General features: G+C 56.4%; 1 protein-coding gene across 1 annotated transcript in view; it reads left to right on the forward strand.

Moving 5' to 3' along the window:
- Window positions 1-255: 255 nt before the first annotated feature.
- The window catches only part of MARCHF2 (membrane associated ring-CH-type finger 2), a 7,516-nt gene continuing 7,099 nt past the window's right edge, over window positions 256-672 (forward strand). The window contains exon 1 of the mRNA XM_042782671.1: window positions 256-431. Within this exon, the coding sequence (XP_042638605.1) occupies window positions 256-431 (176 nt within the window). The remainder of the gene's footprint in view (window positions 432-672) is intronic.

Consider the following 672-nt stretch of genomic DNA (forward strand, 5'->3'; position numbering starts at 1 on the left):
ACCCAGTCCAACATGCACCAGGCCAGGGCTGAGTTGCATCATCTCACTGAAACCTTACAGCCCTCCAGGAGCCCTGTTTTATAGAGTGGGCAACTGAAGCTCAGACAAGCAGGTCCTTGTCTGTGGTCCCAAGAGCTGGACTTGAACCCTGGTCAGCCTGGCTTATCAAAACTTTACCCTTCCCCTCCCCTCCCTGCCAGCCTCTCCCTGGGACCATGGGCTTCGGGCCCTGAGGACGCAGGACTCCTTGTGGCAATGACGACGGGTGACTGCTGCCACCTCCCAGGCTCCCTGTGCGACTGCTCCAGCAGCCCTGCTTTCTCCAAGGTCGTGGAGTCCACAGGCCTTGGGCCACCCCAGTATGTGGCACAGGTGACGTCGAGGGATGGCCGGCTCTTCTCAACTGTCATCCGGGCCTTGGACACACCAAGGTGAGTAGGGACAGGGCCTTCAATCCCCTTCACTCTCTGGGCCAAGTGATTTTCTCCCGCTCTAGTGTTGGAAACTGAAAATGTTACAGTGGTGACATCTGACCTCTAACTTCACAAGAGGCAGAGAGAATTGCCATCAGCATCAACAGCCCAAAGCTGATTCGTATAAGGTGCAGGTCTGACATGCCTCCTCTCCCCCCAGTCTTTTTACTAGTTTTGGCACCAGCCATCCCTCCCTTGG

This window comes from Orycteropus afer, unplaced genomic scaffold (assembly GCF_000298275.1).
Source record: "Orycteropus afer afer isolate SDZICR_OR568_19922 unplaced genomic scaffold, OryAfe1.0 scaffold00405, whole genome shotgun sequence".
Lineage (NCBI taxonomy): Eukaryota > Metazoa > Chordata > Mammalia > Tubulidentata > Orycteropodidae > Orycteropus > Orycteropus afer.